Source organism: Chrysemys picta, chromosome 21 (assembly GCF_011386835.1).
Source record: "Chrysemys picta bellii isolate R12L10 chromosome 21, ASM1138683v2, whole genome shotgun sequence".
Classification (NCBI taxonomy): domain Eukaryota; kingdom Metazoa; phylum Chordata; order Testudines; family Emydidae; genus Chrysemys; species Chrysemys picta.
The window spans coordinates 8,391,911-8,410,090 of NC_088811.1; the positions used below are offsets into that span (position 1 = coordinate 8,391,911).

At 48.0% G+C, this 18,180-nt stretch overlaps 1 protein-coding gene across 2 annotated transcripts; it reads right to left on the reverse strand.

Moving 5' to 3' along the window:
• Positions 1-4,137: 4,137 nt before the first annotated feature.
• LOC101952748 (pleckstrin homology domain-containing family N member 1-like) lies at positions 4,138-16,873 on the reverse strand. Of its 2 annotated transcripts, XM_024104354.3 has the most exons (12): positions 16,571-16,873; positions 15,999-16,077; positions 15,679-15,738; positions 15,188-15,334; positions 12,817-12,903; positions 11,877-11,949; positions 11,139-11,275; positions 8,883-9,029; positions 6,995-7,081; positions 5,981-6,056; positions 5,279-5,355; positions 4,138-4,618 (listed from the first exon to the last, which is right to left on the reverse strand). In XM_024104354.3, exons 1-12 carry the CDS (start codon positions 16,657-16,659, stop codon positions 4,547-4,549), a joined length of 1,131 nt encoding a protein of 376 aa, XP_023960122.3. In that variant the 5' UTR covers positions 16,660-16,873; the 3' UTR covers positions 4,138-4,546. The 2 variants fall into 2 exon arrangements, with proteins under 2 accessions (XP_023960122.3, XP_042708801.2); XM_042852867.2 differs by lacking the exon at positions 4,138-4,618 and having other exon boundaries at positions 4,966-5,355; positions 16,571-16,793.
• Between the last annotated feature and the right edge of the window lie 1,307 nt (positions 16,874-18,180).

Genomic DNA, 18,180 nt, shown 5'->3' on the forward strand with positions numbered 1-18,180 from the left:
CTACTGTTTCAATCATGTTCTTTTGGAGGAGGAGGGGAAAGGGGGTTGGAAATTGGACAGGACAGTCTCCTTTGGCAGGGTACATAGTCGGGGGCAGGCACAGCAGCAGGGCACATACACAGTGCAGTGATGCAGTGACTAGTTGCCCCGGTTAGTCTGGGAGGTTGTTTTGATGTAATGTTGGGGGGGGTGGGTTGCTCTGTGACTTTGTGGCGGGGGAGGGCAGTTACAGATCTTAAGCGCCGGTCCTTAGACAGGATCACAGAGCCACACAGCATGGGATCTGTAACCGTCCTCCCCCTGCCACAAAGTCAAATAGACCTCCCATACACACAGTCCCGATCAGGAGGGGTGACAGGCTCCGTTGAAACAAGCATCCCACCGCAGCGGAGCCTGTCAATCCTTGAGTTTAGAAGCTGCATTCGCATCACAACACTAGACCCGCCCCGCACCACAGTCTGCGTCCCAGTTTTAAAAAATTCCCGCTAAAACAGTATTAAAGAAAACGGTGTGCTTTAACAAAGTAGAACTATTTTTATTTCGACACGTGTGTTGGAGGGGGGGTGAAGGGGGTATGTAACTGGATAGGATAGTCAACATTACCTGGGTAAAGAAACGGGGGCAGGTTTAGCTTCTCAGTACACAAACTATAAAATCACAGGTTACCCTGCTCACTCAGGAACTTTGCTTTCAAAGCCTCCCGGATGCACAGCGCTTCCCGCTGGTCTCTTCTAATCGCCCGGCTGTCTGGCTGTGAGTAATCACCAGCCAGGCTATTTTCCTCAACCTCCCACCCCGCCATAAAGGTCTCCCCCTTGCTCTCACAGAGATTGTGGAGCACACAGCAAGCTGCTATAACAATGGGGATATTGGTTTCGCTGAGATCACAGCGAGTCAGTAAGCTTCTCCATCTCCCCTTGAGACGGCCAAAAGCACACTCCACCACCATTCTGCACTTGCTCAGCCGGTAGTTGAAGAGTTCTTTTTCAGTGTCCAGGGCGCCAGTATAGGGCTTCATGAGCCAGGGCATTAGCGGGTAGGCTGGGTCCCCGAGGATGACTATAGGCATCTCCACATCCCCAACAGTTATTTTGTGGTCCGGGAAGTAAATACCTTGTTGCAGCCGTCTAAACAGACCAGAGTTCCTGAAAACACGAGCGTCATGAACCTTGCCCGGCCATCCCACGTAGATGTTGGTAAAACGTCCCCTGTGGTCCACCAGTGCTTGCAGCACCATGGAAAAGTATCCCTTTCGGTTAATGTACTGGGTGGCCTGGTGGTCCGGTGCCAGGATAGGGATGTGAGTTCCATCTATGGCCCCACCGCAGTTTGGGAATCCCATCGCTGCGAAGCCATCTATGATCGCCTCCACGTTTCCCAGGGTCACTACCTTTGGCAGCAGTACATCAACGATTGCCTTCGCTACTTGCATCACAACAACCCCCACGGTAGATTTGCCCACCCCAAACTGGTTCGCGACTGACCGGTAGCTGTCTGGCGTTGCAAGCTTCCACAGGGCTATGGCCACTCGCTTCTGTACACTCAGTGCAGCTCGCAACCGGGTGTCACTGCGCTTCAGGGCAGGGGACAGCAACTCACAAAGTTCCAGGAAAGTTCCCTTCCGCATGCGAAAGTTTCGCAGCCACTGGGATTCATCCCAGACCTGCAGTACTATGCGGTCCCACCACTCAGTGCTTGTTTCCCGTGCCCAGAATCGCCGTTCCACGGCATCAACATGACCCATTGCCACTGTGATGTCCTCGGCGCTGGGTCGCCTGCTTTCTGACAGGTCTGTGCTACTCTCAGACTTCAGGACATCACCGCGGTGCCGTAGCCTCCTTGCCTGACTTTTCTGCATCTGCCTCAGGGAAACCTTTATGATAAGCTGCGAGACGTTGAGAGCGGCCACAACTGCAGCGATGGTCGCAGCGGGCTCCATGCTCGGAGTACAGTGGCGTCCGCGCTGTCAATGACTGGAAAAGCGCGCGAACTGTTTTCCCGCCGGCGCTTTCAGGGAGGGAGGGCGGGAGTGATGGACGGATGACGACAGTTTCCCAAAAGCACCCTCGACTCATTTTGTTACCCAGAAGGCATTGCCGGCTACACCCAGAATTCCAATGGGCAGAGGGGACTGCGGGAACTGTGGGATAGCTGACCACAGTGCACCGCTTCGAATGTCGACGCTATCACCGTTAGTGTGGACGCACAAAGTCGAATTACTGTCCTTAGTGTGGACACACACGTTCGACTTTGCAATATCGATTACAAAAATTCGATGCAAGTAAAATCGAACTACTCTCGTAGTGTAGACAAGGCCTAAGAATATGTTTGCTAGGTCTGTAGGTAAAAGCAGGCCAGTGAAAGGTAGCGTGTCTTGAGACCGATTTCTCCAGACATGGGGTGGGAGACACTTACCTCCCTGGTGGATCACTGGGTATTGTGTGTCATACAATACAATCTATTAGCATGCTGAGTCAAATGCTATTGAAGTGCTGGCAGAGACTTCAGAAGGAAATTAACAGGAAGAGGTAAGCAGTGGGGGTGGGAGGACCCTATTTGAAGGTGAACATCAAAGGTTTGTTCTGGTATATTTGGGGGAGCAGAAATACACCCTTGGCTCCTTCCATGAAGACAAGCTGCCATCTGGCTTGATTTTGTGAAAAGGGGATCTCGATCCATCTGGTTGAAAACACTGGGGAAAGGATTCGGGATAAGCTATCTTGCAGGAGACAGGGGAATGCCTTGGTTTAAGTTTAGGCTCTAGGAAGTATGATATGATTTTGTTTTCTGTGTAACCATTTATGTCCAATATTCGTACTCACGATCACTTGAATCTCTGTTTTTAATAATAAACGTATTCTTGTTTTCTCTCTCTATATATATATATATACATATCTAAGTGTGGTGGGTTCAGTAAAGTGGGGCTCCTGATTTGACTTTTGCCAGCTTTGGGAATAGTGGATCTGAGAGTTCTGGGAGTCCTCAGTGGACCAGGGGTGCGTGCTCCAGAGGGCTGCTCGGAGGACTCAGGGTCAGTGTGTGCTCATTGCTAACACCCACAGAGGGAGCATGAGGCCAGTGGACACCTGGAAGGGAGTGCTTGGGTTGCCAGAGGCTGGTGGTTTCAGGGAGCTGATTCACAGCAAGCACAGACCACTGCCTCATGCTAAGGGCAGGTGGTAGTGAGGTGCCTCAGAACCTGGGACCCCCGGGAAGGGACCCAATTACGCTCTTTAAATACGTCCAGGGGACGGGGGGAAAGGTAAACACCAGGGAGGGAGAAGAGCTATTTAAGCTAAAGGACAACGTTAGCATAAGAACAAATGGGGGTAAACTGGCCCTAAACCACTTCAGGCTGGGAATTAGAAGCGGGTTTCTAACCATCCAAGGAGGGAGGTCCTGGGACAGCCTCCCGTAGGAGCTGGGAAGCAAACAACTTAATTAGTTTTGAGAGAGAGTGTGATGGGGTTCCTTGTGAGGGTGGGGGGCAGGGCTGGGCAGCCCTTGGGGTCACTTCTGATTTACATCTAAAAGCTCATGCACAGGGCTTCAGCCAGCCACCTGCAGGGGTCAGGAAGGGATTCCCTTCACTTCCCAATGCATCCCGTTTTTTTTTAAATCAATCTCCTTCCTTGGAAGCGTACGGGATAGCCACGGGTGGAGAGGGGCCATTGGATGGAGAGGGCCAGGCCTGTGACATGACACCGAGCAGTCTCTCTCTCAGATGCTTGGCTGGCTGGTTCTCGCTCACATGCCCAGGGTCTAGCTGATCGCCGTATGTCGGGTCGGGAAGGAATTTGCCCCCAACTCAGATTGGCAGTGACGGGGGGCAGGGTGGGGGTCAGCTTCCTCAGCAGCAGGTGAGTGCAGGTCACTAGTCAGGATTATCTGGGTATATCACACTTGATTATTTCCCTGCTCCTTCATGGGCCTCAGGCACTGGTGCACCTCCATCCCTCCTAGTCTCTGCCTGTGGCACATACTGGTCTAGTCTCCTGTGGGCTGTGATACTTTGGTCTCATTCTGGGTGCTGGGTTTCGTGGGCGGGTGTTGGTGGCCCGTGCTATACGGGAGGTCATTGGGCGGTCCCGTCTGGCCTTAAACTCTGTCACAGGAATGGTCCTTTCTGCACAAGGCTTGGATTTGGGCTGATGGGTTTTATTCATCCTATTTACACACTACCTTAGGTTATTTCTCTCTCCAAGAAGCAGCAGCCAATAAATAAAGTGATCAAACCAGGAAGGATTCCTCCCCAAGGAGTCTGATCAACCGGGATTATATCCAGGGGATTCCAACAGGCCATCGGGAACAGCAGCTAATCTGGGCACAAATGAATGAGTCCAGCTGGGGACCATACCCCACAGGGTAGGTTCAGATCGAGGACTCACAATTCAACCTTCTCAGTCTGGAGGGGTTTGGATTCAAGTTATTTCTGGTCCATCTCTAGTTTTGCCAGTGGTGGGCTCCTTCCTCCAACATCCTTAGCCATCAGTTTGGCCCCTACAGTCAGCGCTGTCACTGGGCCTTTTCCATAGGCTCCATAGTTCTAACGCTGCAGCGATTTCTTCGGCACCATGGGTGGTGGCTGGACAGTCACAGTGTCAAGGTTTTGCTCAGGCTGGAACAGATTGATGTCAGCAGATTAATGCACTAATAGAGCAACGCTGCTGGAAAGACTTTAAGCGCTTTTAAGATTTTAAGCATTCAGAAAAGGTGCAGCCTTTCTCAATCCAAGTTCCCAAGGGGCTCAGAGCTTTTCTACTTTTAAAATCTTGCAGCCCAGTTCACCATCACCCTTTTGTGAACCCCAAGTATGGTGCAGAGGCAATCGAATGTTCAGTATATGCCACGTGTCTCCCTTTGTGCATGATCCACAGAGCATATGACTCTACTAAAAGTGACTAGCTAGCGGTCTCTGCCCTTTAGGTCAAGCTGTAGTGGCTTATGCTTTCTGCAGTGGACGTGAGGTGTTCAAACCTCCAGGGTGATTGTCTGTGATACACACTTACATTCTGATTAGGAAAAAGTACTGTGGTCCCCCATGATGAACCCTTTAGGTGGGAGGATGAGTTCCAAGGAAGCTGAATGGTCACCCTGAGTGCTAACTGGTTTTGAATCATGGAGGACCCTTATCCGAGGGGGAGGGGGGGGTGAGAGGGAGAAGTAGGAGGCGAATAAGCAGTTGTGCGTAAGGTTGGGAAAGTCCCAGGTTGGAAAAGCAGAAGCCACAACAGCCACAGAGCAAAGAAAGTGTATGGGGGTCATGTCTGACGAGGACCTTTTGTAGGTAGAAGAGGCATTTTTCATAATCTTCAGCGGTGCAGCAGGTGACCAGGATCGGTTCCGTCAGGCTTCCTGCCAAGAGAACAGTGAGGCATGTGGGAACATTTTGGTGCAGGAATACTCCACACATCCTTCTTGGCCCATGTGTTATCAGCATACACTGGGAGAGGGCACAGGTATTCCAGCTGCGTCCCAGCAGGCAAAGAGTTAACCCCCCCCCCCCCCACTCCTCTCTTCCCTACACCGGCTCAGATCTCTCACAGGTGTACAGGGTGGAGTAATGAGACAGGGCTGGAGCAGATGGGCCAATCAGGGAACACAGAAGACCATAAAAGCCTGATAGCCAGCAGTAAGGGGAGTGCTCTGGCCTGGGTTGGGTGTAGCCTGAGCAGAGGGGTGTGGAGGGGAAAGGAGGCTGATTTTATGTAGCTAGAGTCTCTTGTGGTAGAGAAAAGGCAGGGCTCAGATAATGGCTGGGAAGAGGCTCCTTCAGTGAGGCTGCTGGACACAGGCAGCGCCTGTAGCCCTATTAGCTAACCACGGCCTGTCCAGCCTAGTGTCCTCACCTGGGGCCACCTTACCACAGGCCTGGACTAAACAGTTATGGGAGGGACAGCTGATTCCATTGCAATGCAAAAATCCTCATGGCACAATCAATTCTCACCACCCTCACCACGATCATCAATCCCTGGCATACCGGTGATTTCAAATTCCAGCCGCCCCAGCACAGCAGATTTCTCCTTTGCCTGGATCCCAGCTAGAGGGAGTTTTCCCTTCAAAGAGAAAAGGAAAGAGAAAATGCCTGCAGTGTACAGGCACAGGGTAGCATCCCTCTAATAGTGCGCATGGTGTGCTACGTTCTAGAAGCTGCTAGCATCCAGTAAGAGCGGCAGGGTGTATGTGTCTATTTAGCAAATACAGATATTTAGGACCCAGCTCTGTCCCTGTGGTTCCTTCGTGTTATTTTTGTTGCTGCATCTTTTGCTCTGGATGCAATGTTCTTATAAATGCAGTTCCTTGGAAAGGAACTGCTCTGTTTCTGCAATGCTGTTGTAGCGGTGTCGGTCCCAGGATATTAGGGAGACAAGGTGGGTGAGAAGTTGGTCCAGTAAAAGATATTTGCTCACCCACCTTGTCATGCTCAGTTTCTGTTACTCAGCAGTACAGATGTCAGCCCATGTGGCGACTGCTTTGAAGTTTAGGAGCTGAGTTTTCAGAGCTAACCCCCAGGACCTTGAGCGTCCTGGGGGTTAGCTCTGAGCTAGGGCAGAAATGGAGATCAGAGGCCATTTGATACACCATCCCACTGATTTTTAAGGACTCTAACAGAGCCTTACTAGGAATTGCCAGAGAAAAGGTGGAGGAAATGAGAAGGGGTATGAAGTCACCAAGTGTGTCTCCTCAGACTAGTGCAGGATTGCCCGGGCTAGTATTAATTATCCCAAGCATGGTGGTTTCCACAGCTGGGAGAAGATTCCACCGCTCTCATTGTTAGGACACGTTTCCTGATATTCAGTTCAAGTTTTCCTTAGCTCAGCTTCATCCCATATCTCCTCGTTATTCCTCCCTGGGCCACCCTAATCAACCCCTCTCCCTTCCAACACCTGTAGGGTGGTTCTTGGATTCCCCCCTTGGCTCTCATTTAACCACACGCTGCAGGCTCGGTAACCTTTCTTCCCAAGTCAGTCCCCACACCTGCTTCATTATTTACCTCATACGCAATGCAGGTTCTCTCTCTGTCGACGGAGAGGAAAACCAGATCCTCTGGAAACAGCACCAGCAGCCGCTCTTTAAAGTCCTGCAGAGAGAGGTACATAGCAAAGTCACTAACTTGTACTTAATAGGGCAGTCTTAGCTTGACAGCAGAATGTGTAGTGATGTAAAATGGGTGTGGCGAGAGATCCTAAATCACAGGGTCACTTTCAAGCATTCAGTCATCGTCATCACACACCCCACAAGCAGGTATTTCCCCTTTTCAGAGTAGCAGCCGTGTTAGTCTGTATCCGCAAAAAGAACAGGAGTACTTGTGGCACCTTAGAGACTAACAAATTTATTAGAGCATAAGCTTTCGTGGGCTACAGCCCACTTCTTCGGATGCATACAGAGTGGAATAAATATTGAGGAGATATATATATACACACATACAGAGAGCATAAACAGGTGGGAGTTGTCTTACCAATTCTGAGAGACCAATTAAGTAAGAGAATTGGTCAATTACTTAATTGGTCTCTCAGAATTGGTAAGACAACTCCCACCTGTTTATGCTCTCTGTATGTGTGTATATATATATCTCCTCAATATTTATTCCACTCTGTATGCATCCGAAGAAGTGGGCTGTAGCCCACGAAAGCTTATGCTCTAATAAATTTGTTAGTCTCTAAGGTGCCACAAGTACTCCTGTTCTATTTCCCCTTTGTTTGCTATAGCTACAATATAAAATATTGACAGGTCATCTGTCATGGAATGCTAGGCTGCATTATACTGTTCAGCCACTAGGTGGCATGATGTGCAAAATACAGGATTAAAGTTCGCCTTAGTCATACCTGGCAGAGCATTAAAGGATCTTATGATGAACACATCTGGGGTGTATAAGCAAGCTCTGTAGCCAGTCCATATCTGGGACAGAAATACATGACAACATCCTCTACAGTATATATGAGAGAGAATACACAAGGCTTACGAAACTGATCAGTTTAGAATCTGTTATTTCCTCCCTCACAGATAGTTGCATGTAAATGCAATGTGTCTGTGTGTTTGTATAGGTATGTACCTCACTCTACATCACAATACACAGGTATTTGATACCTTATGAGTAAGGTGACCAGATGTCCCTATTTTATAAGGACAGTCCCGATATTTGGGGCATTTTCTTCTATAGGTGTCTATTACCCCCCACCCCCGTCCCAATTTTTCACACTTGCTGTCTGGTCACCCTACTTATGAGGGATATTTTACATACCCACAAATCATCTGTGTCGGTCTCTTTGATACTGTGGGATCCTTTTTCACTAGACTATTTGGCTGACACTTGATTTCTTTTAGATTGCTTATGAAATAATAATGTCGCACAAGCCAAAAGTCATTGATGATTCATTTAGGGTTTCCCAGCCCATGAGAATTCTTGAGATTTAGAAAAGTTCTGCCATTTTAAATTGGGAAGAAACGTTGTAATCTCGAAATTTCTTGTGAACCAACAAACAGTGACAAAATTCCAGTTTGGGTTCATCAGATCATTTGGTTTTGACAATTTTGAAATGTTTTATTTTAATTTTGACATTTCCACCCTTCTCACTTTTGTTTGACTCTAAATTTACTAAAATTTTGAAATGAAAAGTCATCTAGCCTCAAAAAAAACCCAACACTTTTCATTTCAGAAATGTATGTTTCTCAGACAGTTTTGGTTTTGAGGCATCTGCATTTTATGGTGAAAAACTGAGAGGTTGAAAAATTCCTGACCAGCGGTAGTTCCCATATGCACTCATCTAGCTAGGACCCCAGGCTATCTCAGTCCAGTGACTCCATGTGAACCCAAGCTCCAGGTGCTTCCAGTCCTTCTAAGGTGATTCACATGTTTTAGAGCAATAGATGCTGTACGTTACCCCCATGCTGGCATAAGCCACCTGCACCATGGCCAGGTAGTGTATCCGTCCTAGGTGCTGGATGGGTTTCCCTTCCCACTTCAGAATGGTGGTGTAAAACAGATGCTTCATCAGCTTCCGTTTCTTCCACTGCTCATCACATGGAACCTTTTCCGAGACAGATCAGAATGCAATACAGAAGAGAATAAAAATAGAAGTGTGATGTTTGTTAGAGGTTTGAAGGTGTTAGATGAATGTTCCACTGGTTATGGCATTAGCATAGGATTTAAGAGAGCTGGGCTCGAGTTCCTTCTCTGCCCCAGACTTCCTGTGTGACATTGGGCAAGTCCCGTAGCCATTCTGTGCCTCAGTTTCCCATCTGTAAAATGGGGATATTAGCACTGCTTTGCCTCACGGGGATGTTGTGAGGCTAAAGATATTACAGAGTGTGAAGTGCTTAGATACTACAGGAATGGGGTCCATATAAGTACCTTAGATAAATTTGCATCTGAAGCTAAACTTCCCCCAGGTTTGGGAGGGGACATTTCGTGTGATGTGAGGTTCTGTTTTGGCCCAGTTATAGAAATGGGCCTGATCCAAATGAGAATTTTCCCCAAATTCAAAGCGGTTTGGGCCTGGAGTTCTTAATCAGGCCTGTCTCGAAATGGCATAAGAATAAGCCTGAACACCCTTTCCCCTTGTTGGAAGATTTGAGAAAAATATTTAGTCGAGGCCTTTCTCACCAACCAACCACCGTGGCCTATTCTCTCCCCGTCCCTGAGATTTTACACACTTCAAGTTGTTCAGTCCCCTGTGCAATCTGTAAGCCCTACAGCACAGCTACATTTTAGCACATAGGAGCAGCGGGGACAATCAAGCAGTGCCTTGGTCTTGCTGCACTGGAGTGGAGTGGGCCTTTCTCTGAAAGGGAGACTTAGTGACGGACAGGTTGGGTGAAGCAGCCATTGCTGGAAGGGGGATGAGCTGCTAAGGGTAAGGGAGTTATGCATTGGTTAGGTGGGCTTACCCCTTATCACACAATAAAGGCCTAATCTGTATCTAGTGGACCATTGATTAGCAATGCATTAATAGATGTATAAGCAATGGAGATGTAGGTTTTGTAGGCTTGTGTGGGTGTTATAACATCTGTATAATCTTTTAGAGATGGAAAAGTGTGAACAAAGGTTCCTGGCAAAGAATATTAAGATCTGAACACCCTGTTATTGTATTTTTGGGGGTGCTTAGGGAAAACAAGGAAAGTCCCTGTCATGTAACAGGATTGCTAGGTATGTTATTGCTAAAAAGGGGAATAAGATCTAAGAACTCTGTGTGAGCGGTGGGTTTGTCGGCTTTCCTTGGGTTTGTGAGGTAACCCGTGGGCCTGTTTGAATTGGTCCTGAAACATCCTTACACTAAGTAGGTGATTGGAAAAAGAGGACCCTTAATTGAACTTTCAGGTGGTCAGGCTTGAGAGAGGAGTGACGGACTAGGCTGGGTCTGGGCTTATCTGAACCTTTCCTAGTTAGAAACATGAAGACAGAATTTGAAGGGGAGAACTGGATGAAAAACCTTAAGAATATTCACTACATTAAAATATGCCATCCCTCAGTAGCATCCAAATGCATGACTATTCTCAACTTCAGTGTATGCCTGTTCTCTGGTAGCACTTCATGACATTGCGTTGTGTCTTATGAGGCTCTGTATGGTACAGGCCAGTAGACACTTCAGACCAAATCTTCCTTTTTGGGACAGTAACTAACAGGAAGGTTGAATGTCTGGCCTGACTAACTATTTCCCTATGGTCTGTCAATCACAGCCCCGTTCTGTGCCTCAGAAAACCAGTCGTTCGGCTGAATGTGTCTCAGCCAGTTAGAAAAACTAAATGCCAGTGGTATGAAAGTTCACAGTGTTTTTAGCAGACTTGCTCTCTACAGCCTATGATGGATCTGTGGTGTCCTCAGGTTGTACACTGGCTTGGAGGAAGGGGTCACATCTCCATCTAGAGTCTGCCACCAGCCACTAGAACAGGTTGTCAATTGTCAGTTCAGGTAGCACAGGGTTGTGCTTGGGGTGGCTGGGCTCACTGCAGCTGATGGGCTTGGTGTCCATCGCTCTGGTATTTTGTTTCTGGCCTCGGTGCATCATACCCCCACCTGGGAATGCACAGAGGACTTCAGTCTCTCTGCACTCTGGAGCCACTAATGTTTCCTGCCCCCATCCCATTCACTCCGCATCTACTCCGGGCTTTACCCACCACCAGGAGCAGGGCAGGCTTACCAGGAAAGGAATGATACTGCTGGGGTGGGCTGGACAGTGAGCATTTGCCATCTTGATGTGCTGCTGGATGCTGAGAACCCAGATGTGGAATTCAGCTGGACTCGGGCATGAGATGATCCTGGATTCTATCATGGGCCCTATGGAAGGAAACACACAGCTCTGACATCCCAGGAAGAAGACAGAACTGCCTCTGGGTCTGATGGGTGAATTTCTCCCACCGCCCCAAGACTTCACAAGCTGGTAGCCAGCCTTGCAGGCATCTCCTTTGGGACCAGTTCTAGTCCTGATGCTGAGACAAGCTCATCCACGTCTTGTGGTCCGTGATGGTGGGTTCTGGGCTCGTCCCCATCAGAACTAGACAGTTCTCCTGCTCTGCTTGAAAAGACACTGGCCTCTAAGAGGTGCGCTCAGCACTTTGAGGGAGCAGATTCGGGAGGACCTATCATTTAGGGTGACTTTTGCACAAAGGGTCACAGTTAACAATGAAGCTTTGCTGGCTTGAGAATCAGTGGCTGCCGCATTTACACGTGAAGATTGGGAATCCCAATGCCCCTAGCCCTGCCTGGGCCTTCTCCCTGTTGCATGCGCTTGGCACATGGACACCCCTGTTCATGGGAAGAGGGATGAGGAGGTGCCTGGAATGAACACAGAGGGACAAGTGGCCCTCTTTCCCCTGTCATCACAAGAGGATCTTCCACCTGTTTAAGCCTTTCACAGGCGTCTAGAAAGAAGGCTCACCCATCATTTCAAACATGCAGCCGGTGTCACTCGGCACATCCCTCACACTCATCCCCGCCAGCGGAAGCAGGCCCTGCAGCAGTGGGAAATTACTGTTAGAAAGCAATCATTTTGACGCCCTCCTCTCCGCGCTCTTTCAGTCACGCCCTCTCCCATAACGCCAGGCTCTACTTCCCCCACATCCAGTGTTTCCCTGCCTCCTGAAAGCTGGTCCCCTACTTCTGGAAAATGAAATGCCACTTGGGCCCAGCTCTTTCAAGGGAGGCAGCATCACCTAGTTGCTAGAGCACTGGACTGGAACTCAGGAGACATGGGTTTGATTTCTGGCTCTGCCGATGACCTTGGGCAAGTAATTGCCCCGCTCTGTGCCTCAGTTTCCCCATCTGTAAAATGGAGATAATGATACTGACATCCTTTGTAAAGCATCTATGGATGAAATCTAGTGCTGCTTTGAGCTCTAGGGATGGCAAGTGATTGGAGGAGTGTGTATTGCTATTATTCAACCCTGCCATGTGGTGTTAAAGTGCTCCCCATGCTAATTCATACACCTACTGTGCCCCTCCCCCCCATCACCCTGCCAGGTTGGCACACCCCAAGCTTTGGCCAACATGCCTTACTCTTTGATTTGGCTCCTGTAGCTCATAATTCTATACATCTGTGATTTCTTTCTCTCCCTTCTGTTGTCTGTTCCCTCCTCATCACGCCCCGATGATGGTCAGGCCGGGACTCCCTCTGGTTTCCTCTGCTTTGGAGTCCCACGGATTGGGAGGCTCCTTTTGTAGCTAGAGAGTTTTCTAGTTGAGCCCCTGTTCTGATATTTAGTTACTGTATTTGTGCCGCAGACGTACAGCAAAGGGATAGCTTGGGGCCTTGATGGATGAAGCCCAGTGCTCCAGTGAACAGGGGCTCTTCATGGTACAAAGGGAACCCTGTGTTTTACCTGGTAGACAAATGCCTTCTTCATGTGATCCACTGATAGAATCAACAGCTGGAAGGGGAACAGCACAATGTACCGTTCGGACATCTCCTGTGGAAATAAGGTTCTATTATCATCATCGTCCTAAAATGTTAAGACATATTTAAAATAAAATATGATCGAGATTAAATTTCCCCAAGCTCCTTGCCTTACCCATTCTTCATCACTGCCGTATTTCATACATTTATACGTGCTCCTGGTTCCAACAGGGCAGGTTGTTTAAGGGCCGTAGAAGAGAGCTATGAGCTGTGCTGTGTAATGTAGCAGATGGCCCGGGGTGAGCCAAAATTCAAGCAAATCGCTACTCTGAATACATGGCCATTCTATAGCACCTTTCCTCTGAGGATCTCAAACACGAATCAACTAACCACAACGCTGCTGCGAGACAAGGAGTTTAGATATTATTTATCCCCATTTTAGCTGCCTCTGCTCGCCTTAACTTCCCTGAGAGCTCCTGTGTAGACATGACCTGAGACATCAGGCGGAAGTTTTTCTCAGCTGGAATTCATTCAGTTGTGATCCCATGCAGATCTTACAGAGAGACAATTTATTTGTCATGTTATTGGAAACAGTAACAAGGGGGAAGCCCTAGGGTTGGTCTGGAAATGTTTTTTTTCCCCTAAAACAATGAAATCCAAAGACTTTTTTTTCTTTTTTGGTGCCAGAAAACTAGATTTTAAAAAAAAAAGTTTTTTTTTTCTTTTCTTTTTTTTTGCTTTTTGATTAAAACATCTCAGAATTCTTTGGACATGCATATTTCCATTTAAACAAACGAAATGTCATCAACACAACATTTTGAATGAAAAACGTCAACCAGTTCTAAGAAGCTCGTGTGAGACTTGTCCACCTTTAGCTGACTTCGGTGAAAAAAGCTGAATTTTTATCTTTCACTATCAATCCCAAATTCCCTCCTAGCAAAGTATGGCTCCAATTCTGCACTGGGATTTATAGATTCCAAGGCCAGAAGGGACTGTGGTGATCATGTAGTCTGACCTCCTGTATGATACAGGACAGAGAATGTCCCCAAAATAAGTCCCAGAGTGTATCTTTTAGAAAAACATCCAATCTTGATTTAAAAATGGTCAGTGATGGAGAATCTACCATGCCCATTGGTAAATTATTCCAGTGGTTAATAACCCTCGCTGTTAAAAATGTACCTTGTTTCCTGTTGGAATTTGTCTAGCTTCAACTTCCAGACATTGGATTGTATTATATCTTTGTCTGCTAGATTGAAGAGCTCATGATTAAATATTTGTTCCCCATGTAGGTACTTATATATTGTAATCAAGTCACCCCTTAACCTTCTCAATAGATTGAGTTCTTTGAGTTTGTCACTATAAGGCAGGTGTTTTCTATTCCTTTACTCATTCTCGTCCTCTTCTCTGAATCCTCTCCTATTTATCATCATCCTTCTTGAATTGTAGTCACCAGAACGGGACACAAGATTCCAGCAGCAGTTGCACCAGTGCCAAATATAGAGGTGAAATAACCTCTTTTCTCTTACTTGAGGTTCCCCTGTTTAGACATCCCAGGATCCCATTAACTCTTTTGGCCACAGCATTGCATTGGAAGCTCATATTCGGCTGATTATCCATCATGACACCTACATCTTTTTCAGAGTTACTGCTTCTCAGGATAGAGTCCCCCATTCTGTAAGTATAGCTCAGATTCTTTATTTCCAGACATATACATTTATATTTAGCCATATTAAAATGCATATTCTTTGCTGGCCCCACTTTACCACACGATCTGGATCACTCAAAATCAGTGACCTGACCTCTTCATTTTTTACCACTTCCCCAATTTTTGTGTCATCTGCAAACGTTATCAGTGATAATTGTATGTTTTGTTCCAGGTCATGGATAAAAAATGATAAATAGTGTAGGACCAAGAACCTAGCTCTGCGGGTCCCCACTGAAAACAGACCTGCTCAATGACAAATCCCCATTTATAATTACATTTTCAGATCTATCAGTTAGCCAGTTTTTAATCCATGTAACGTGTGCCATGTTAATTTTATATGGTTCTAGTTTTTTAATTACAAGGTCGTGCAGTACCAGGTCACATGCCTTGCAGAAGTCTAAGTATATTACATCAGCACTACTACTTTCATCCACCAAACTTGTAAGCTCATCAAAAAATAAAAGATATCAAGTTAATTTGACAGGATCTGTTTTCCACAATAGCATGATAGCAGATCCTGTTGTGGGCCCGAGACCCAAATTACCCCAGTCGTTCTGCTCCTACCATTTAAAAATACATTGCTTTCCCCCCATGCATTTGGGAAATCCCTTGCTAAAGAGACAGACGGTGCAAACAGAATGAGGATGGTTACCTGCATGTGACAGCTGCGCATAAGAACCAGTGAGGACCATACTATTTCCCCAAGGGAGTGGATGCTCCTCCCTTCCCAGCCAGTGATGGGCTGTGTGACTAGGAAGTTCCTTAGTTCCTCCCGTGTTCTCCCCCACAGCACTTCTGCCTGGAAGCAAAAACAACGTCTCTTTATTAGCTGGTGGGAAGTGTCCTGAAAAACATACGGAAACTGGAGGTGGACCCAATGGAATCTAGGTGCAAACTCCTAGACATTGCTCTGGTGTTTGGATGTAAGGCTCAGAGAGGAAGGGGATGGTCTTGGCTTGAACTGAGACTCAGGAGACCTGGACTCAGCTCCCAGCTCCTGCCATTAATCTACTGTGAGATGTCTCTGTGTACAATGGGGCGAAGAGCATTGTGAGGTGCTTCTGGGGACAACACCCAGCATCTGAGCCTGTTTGTGGCCCCTAGGAGCTACCCTGACACAAATCATAATGGCATTAGACTCACCTGTGGGTTCAGCTCGCTGATCCTCCCCTGAAAATCTTCCTCTTCAGCTAGCCTCAGGTTCTGTGAGAAACAGTATGTGGATTTGTATGACTGTGTAAAACTGGAGGGGAAAAGACCTCCCCGCACCCTGCGATAATGAGAACCATTCATCATTGTTTGGGGCTCAGGGCCTATCCATGTAATGGTGTCAGGCGCCTTACTGGAGTGGAAAAGCCTAAGCAGTGATGATGACATCATGCCCCATTGAAATAAACAGGCCCGGACTCTCCTACCTGACTCTACACGTGATTCTTGGCTTGTGAGGTTCTGCTTATACTCACACCTCCTGTCTCTGTCGCGGTCACGGGATCCTTGAGATGGAGGGAGCCTTCACTCTGCGCTTCTGAAATGGACCATTTTCTGTCATGGGAGAGGAAGGGACAGGAAACGGAAGATGAATAGGAGAAGTTCCTTTATTCACTTGTCCTATGGGGTTTATCTAGGTTGTGACATGGACAGGAAAGTTAATGTCATGTTCAGGCAGGAGACTAAATTCTGACATGGCCGTTTCAGCTTTTAACTGCTTGATTGCTAGGAATATTCCAGTGGGCTCTAGATCAGAGGTTCTCACACTGGGGGTCCCTCAGGGGGTTGTGAGGTTATTACAGGGGGGGTCGTGAGCTGTCAGGCTCCACCCCAAACCCCGCTTTTCCTCCAGCATTTATAATGGTGTTAAATATATGAAAATGTGTTTTTAATTTATAAGGGGAGGTCGCACTCAGATGCTTGCTATGTGAAAGGGGTCACCAGTACAAAAGCTTGTACCACTGCTCTAGATGGAAGGTAACCTCTGTGTATCCAGCAAGGCCATCAAGCTCTTCCAAACGTCCAGATTCAAAGACACGCTGCCTACCTGCTACCACCTATTTCCAGCAGCTCCATTTCATCCTGGCATGTCCCCGCCGACGCAGCTCGCCGGGCACTCATGCTGCAGCACCCCATCTCTTCTCACCAACTCCCCCAGCCAAGACACCTGCCCTCAGCCGCTTCAGCCCCCGGGGTCGAGTCCGAAATCGCAGGCTGACGTACTGACGTTGTCTCTAACAAATGGTCCGTAAGCATGAGGCGACAGCACAGATGGCGGGAGGAGACCGTGCCGTGCCCGTCTGCTTACTTGCTCATTAAGAACTTGCTTGGGTTAGAGGCAGGAAGATCTGAGATGTAAAAGTGTTTCCTGTTGGTCTGAAAACCTTTCCTCTACCATCCCCCAGTGTCACAGCTTCCGGCTAAGGAGATGGGGGGGGGGAGGGCAGAGGGGATAAGCAAATGTGACAGTTTGACTGTCAAACCCAACCAAAATAAAGAATGAAAGCCATCTGTAATACACACCCGGAGGGATGCTGAGAGCAGGATTTGGGGACAAATTTCCAACGAATGAGGCTGTGGGAGAGCACTGGGAACCAACAGCTGAGCCAGCTGATCACGTAAACACCAGTTATTCCCCCCACACCCTGCCCACCCAGGTGGACCTGACTGTGCCTAATCAGTGCATAAGAATGGGCCGGGGAGGACAAAAGAGTTAAGTAGCCCACTAGCACAGAGGGTAGAAGAAGGCCCGGGAAGGAGGTGCTGGCTAGCAGAGCCAGAACCAAGAAGGATCTCTGTGTGGAGAGATCTCTTCTCTCTCCTCTCCTCAGCGAAGGGCTGAAGAGCAACTGGTACAGGTGATGTATGGATGAGTAAGGTGGAGTAAACTCTATGGTGGGTGCTTAGCCATGGAAGGGCTCTGAACAGTCTGTGTAGACAGCGCAGACGATGGGAATGGGACATTGTTCTGCCACAGGGCTTGGTATGCAATAGTCTCCCTAGGGGGGAGAGCCCTATTACCAAACCAATTTGAAACTGGACTGAGAATGGGGCTGTGCAGGGCCAGGGAGGATGGGGAAGATGGGCCTGAATAAAGGTCCTTTTCCTCTTCGTGTTTCTGGGATTCTATGAAACAAAGGGTTTGGTTTGACTTGAATGCTGGCCAGTCAGGTAGTGACTCTTCTAGTACCTGAGGGATTGGTGGACAAAGCAGGAGGGGTCTTTTTCAAGACAGTGGAGGGAGAGGAAGAGGAAAGGGAAAGAGGCGCTGCTGAAGGAAGGGGGGAAAGGAGAGAGAATCATAGAAGATTAGGGTTGGAAGAGACCTCAGGAGGTCATCTAGTCCAACCCCCTGCTCAAAGCAGGACCAACCCCAACTAAATCATCCTAGCCAGGGCTTTGTCAAGCCAGGCCTTGAAAACCTCTAAGGATGGAGATTCCACCACCTCCCTAGGTAGAGATGCGAACTGAACTGACTTGGTCCTTGTCCTGCCTCTTGGGATGCTGAGGATAAATCAACGGGCTCAGGGTTCTCAGCAGAAATAGGCCCGAGCTGTGAAGATTTTACCCAAATCTGAACTTCCTCAACGCTCAGGAGTGCGAGGCTCTGGGGTTTGGTTTGGCCCATTTTAGAGGCAGGGAGTCAGCTGTAAAATT